Genomic DNA, 4,428 nt, shown 5'->3' with positions numbered 1-4,428 from the left:
GTAGGCGCACGAGGCTGCCTGCTTGCTTGCGCGTTGAGCTTTGCAGTGAATTAATCTAGAGTTTTCTTGTTATTCGTCTATTAATCTAGATCATTTGAAACTTCGTAAAAACCTATATCATCTTATCAGAACAATGAAAAATATCAAAAATTAGTCTGTAAAGTCGTTACGCATAAAAGTCTTGACTCAAATTCGCATAAAATTCCTTCATTTCAACCCTAAGCTGGCGATCCAAAAATAGCTCATATTAAACTGAAGCATGATGTCACATCAACCAGAGTATGCAGCTGTTGAAGCTGACAGTCAACAAACTGAGGGGAAGTCCTGGTGACGTCAGGAAAGGACAATATCCTCTGTTCACTCACTTATACGTATATGTTGGCATTTGATATTTAATGGTGCTCCACATTCAGCGCATGTGCAGTCTGTGGCTATAGTTTGTCTGATGAAGACGTGTATCTCTCTTCTTGGAAGACCGTAGGATTTAATTACAAAGCGTATGTACTGACATAAATTTTAGTGAACGATGGTATTGAACCATCGTCACATTCTGTGATACATATTCCTAGAAATCATGCGATTTCTTAGCAGTTTAGCCTCGCATATGATTGTCTTTGTTTATTGTGAACTTATTGGAGAACCCAACTAAATTTTCTTATTAAGTTTTGCAGTAAAATTCGTCTCTCATTGCTGGCATGACTGCAATCTTTAACATCATAATGTTTTCAAGGAATTATTTTTCTATATTAATACAGGACATTTTCTATAACTAATCCCCCATACCAATTTTCAGGATGAAATGATTTTTGCCATTTTCAAAATTTTCGACTTACAGATTTATTCACGTTCTCTGCGATTAAACCTCCATTTGAGAGTCACGTGACTGTTACCAAGATGCAGAAGATCCCAGCGTTGATTCTGGGCCTTTTTTTCGTCTTCTCCGTGGCCCAGGGGAAGCCTTTAGACTGGACAGAAATCTTAACGCCTATTTTCGGCTTGGCCAGGAGGTAAGGAGGAAGTATTCTACCTTTCGGTTATGTGATTGCGTCAGTGTCAGACCTTTGCTTTTAGTTAACGCACTTGATTAAGTGTTTACAGTCATTGTTTTCAGCAGTGTTCATATTTTCATTGTTTAATAGTACAACAGGGGTATTCACATTTTGTGAGAAATCGTAGTGTATTTCCAAGGAAAGTATTTTATCTACTACAATAAATTTTAGCTACTACAATAAATTAAGTTGTTTTTAAGTTCCGCCAGTTTTTAAAAATAAGAAACTCAATAATGGCGTATTTAAGAATTTTCCTGAAATGACAGGAATTAAAAATTTAATAGTAATACATATATTATAGTATACAGGATTTGGTATTTTTATATTATGTTGAAGAGATTTATAAACCACTGTTTACCTGAGATTGAGACTTACAGACAGAGAGAGAGAGAGAGAGAGAGAGAGAGAGAGAGAGAGAGAGAGAGAGAGAGTTGAAGTGAAGTCGATGCTTATTTCAAATGAAGATTTAGAGTGGTACAAGAATGTCAATAAATGAAGCAACAAAGATAGAGCCCACAAGAACTGAAAATCAGTTTGAAAACTTCAGCATTGTCTAATTATGCAAATACCGACATAAAATGAAAAGTGAACCATTACTTCTGATTACTTTTCCAGTGCGTTGTATACCGAGGGAGACATGGAACTCCTGGACCATTACTGCGTATACAAGAGGACTGGGTACTTCTACAAGTGGGAGTTGCACTACAAAGCAGAAGTGAGGTGCCCAGGCTGGACCAAGATCATCGGCAAAGGTAAGTCATGACATCTAGGTTCTTGATTCGTTAAAAATAACAAGACAGTCTCTCTCTCTCTCTAGGCCATTATTCACTGAAGTAACTTAGAAAAAAATAATATCTTTGTGCTTATTTGTTAAGTATTCGTCCCACATTATATAAATACTTTCACCGACTTGGTACTATTGTGCCGGCTTTGTCTGTCCGTAGATTAAAAAAACTACAGAGGCTAGAGGGCTGCAAATTGGTATTTTGATAATCCACCCTCCAATCAGCACACACCAAATTGCAACCTTATAGCCTCAGTAGAGCTGCCGGTTATAGTTGATGGTTTTATACAGCAAAATGCGTCGAAGAAACTTCGACGCATTTTTTAATTGTTGATACTGCTGACAAGTAATTTTGTTATCTTTAGGCAATATTTACCCGAATACAAGCAGCTCCCTCGGTATGGGTAGCCAAATTGATCGTAGATATGTATTGAATCAGCCATAGACGTGCCTCGAGTCTTATGTCGAATTTGCAAAGGATCATGAATACAATCCCACAATTGGTTAAATTGTATCGTACTGGAAATGGGACAACCGAGAGAATATCGTACAAATTGTAACTTTTTGAAAGTTCAAGGGCTTTTGCACCTTCAGTTATTCGATTTTTTTTTGTGAACGATATCCAAGTTCAGAATTTTGTCCCCGATTTAATAAAAATGACACCATACTGGAATGCATATATATATATATATATATATATATAGATATATATATATTATATATATATATATATATAAATATATATATACATATATGTATATATGTATATATATATATATATATATATATATATATATATATATATATATATATATATATATATATATGGTGATGATGCCAGCGTACGCGTATGTGAGTTTGTTTGTTTATTGCTACATCATTCTTTGCTGTGACTTAAAAGTTAAGTCTGTTTCTACCCTTATTTTATTGTTTGACTTTCATTATTGTATATAAAATTACCATGAAACTAAGCATAGTTAATTTATTATGTCGTATAGTATGTGAAAGTAATGAAGCTTTACAAACATTGCTTAAGTTATATCATTTTATATTGCTTTGTAAATTTCAAATCAAATTCTATCTATAGATGGCATCAAAGCAAATTATCAGAATAAACCGTTAGGCGTGATGCGACCTCCAGCTTACTCGGGAAACATGCAAGGTTTTCCCCTTTTGCATAAGTTGTAAACATTATATACCTAGCTTAACGTGAAGTGGTCTTCGTAATTAATACTCATACTTAGTACTACTCATACTAACAGCAAGGATAAAATAAAAAGGACACAAATTAAACATTCATATATTCTTAGTTATAAGTGGGAACACAAAATAATTGAACAGAAACATATCCTAAATTCAGTACACCAAATAAATACAAACATGCTAAAATCTATGGTCAAATAGATCCTTGTTTCACCAACGAAAATTAAAATAAATATGCCATATTTTATTAAAAATTAATTTTCTGTAATGTTTAACATGCACAATATGTATTTTTTAATTTTCATTTTGTAAATAAATTATGAATATCTTATCCTAAATTTCCCGTATCTCTAACTCGATGCGAAACACCTTTTCCATACCTTTTTAGGCCTGCCGTAGACCTTTCCTAACTCCCCCAACAACAACAACAACTCCCCAAGTAAGCGAAAATATAAGCTCTTTAACATATCCAGTTAATTGTTGTATTCCTGAATTTCAGCAAAGAACCACCTGAACCCAACGTCTGCCGAGAGAGATGCTACGGAGGACTTTGTTCGGAAAGTGGTCGCTGCAGGTTTAGTGACGGAGGAAGAGGCACTGCCCTGGCTAATGTGAGGGCATCACCCATTACGGGCTGCTGAAGAGCAAGAGCCCGTGCCAGCATAAGGGGCTGGCTTAATCTGTCATCACATCACCCGCACGCCATCAGTTGTGGCAGAAATGAGAATGTGGGCTAAGAAGAATTTTATTTTATTAGCATGACTTATGGAATAGATAAAAAAGCCTCGTTTGTGTCCATGTATTATTGTTCAATGGTTAGATTTCCACTTGCTAATTGTTAATTTTACAGAGCCTATTCGATTTCTTCTGTTAGAATGGTCTTGTTAAAATGTAGATTACTACAGGTGACTTGCAGTCAGTTGTACCTGGAAAATAGTCACAGTAAACCATAGTATTTAAACAAATATCTGTTTCCCACAATTGCTGGTTTTCTATACCAAGCTCAATTTTCGTTTTACAGGAAACAGTAGAAAATTTATGAGTAACTGCTATTTGCTGAAAAAAAAGAAGATAAAACAAAACTCCTTTGTTGATGAAGTGTTCTTTACCCTCGTAACCGACATTTGGATTATTCAGACGAGTTTCTAGACTATTTTCTTTGAGCAAGAAATGACGTTTGGTTACCAGGCCCAGAATCCTGCAAATTAGGGGGTGGTTGGCCGGGGGATATAGGTGGAATTCGTTCACCAAACACAAAACTACTATTCATCAATATATATGTATATATATATATATATATATATATATATATATTATATATATGTATATATTTATAATATATATATATATATATATTGTATGTATATATATATATATATATATATATATATA

At 34.3% G+C, this 4,428-nt stretch overlaps 1 protein-coding gene across 1 annotated transcript; it reads left to right on the top strand.

Moving 5' to 3' along the window:
- The first annotated feature begins 342 nt into the window (after window positions 1-342).
- LOC135197953 (anti-lipopolysaccharide factor-like) lies at window positions 343-4,128 on the top strand. The gene is made up of 4 exons (XM_064225246.1): window positions 343-497; window positions 836-1,007; window positions 1,665-1,801; window positions 3,536-4,128. The coding sequence occupies exons 2-4, from the start codon at window positions 895-897 to the stop codon at window positions 3,649-3,651; spliced, it is 366 nt and encodes a 121-aa protein (XP_064081316.1). The 5' UTR covers window positions 343-497; window positions 836-894; the 3' UTR covers window positions 3,652-4,128.
- The last annotated feature ends 300 nt before the right edge of the window (window positions 4,129-4,428 follow it).

The sequence above is a fragment of the Macrobrachium nipponense genome, chromosome 21 (assembly GCF_015104395.2).
Source record: "Macrobrachium nipponense isolate FS-2020 chromosome 21, ASM1510439v2, whole genome shotgun sequence".
NCBI lineage: Eukaryota > Metazoa > Arthropoda > Malacostraca > Decapoda > Palaemonidae > Macrobrachium > Macrobrachium nipponense.
This window is presented reverse-complemented; position numbering and strand designations above follow the sequence as displayed.

Bases quoted from the DNA above. Each gene is read 5' to 3' on its own strand.
- LOC135197953 (XM_064225246.1), top strand. From the start codon at position 895: ATGCAGAAGATCCCAGCGTTGATTCTGGGCCTTTTTTTCGTCTTCTCC. The intron at 1,008-1,664 runs GTAAGGAGGAAG...TTACTTTTCCAG, and splicing joins ATTTTCGGCTTGGCCAGGAG to TGCGTTGTATACCGAGGGAG. The intron at 1,802-3,535 runs GTAAGTCATGAC...CCTGAATTTCAG, and splicing joins GACCAAGATCATCGGCAAAG to CAAAGAACCACCTGAACCCA.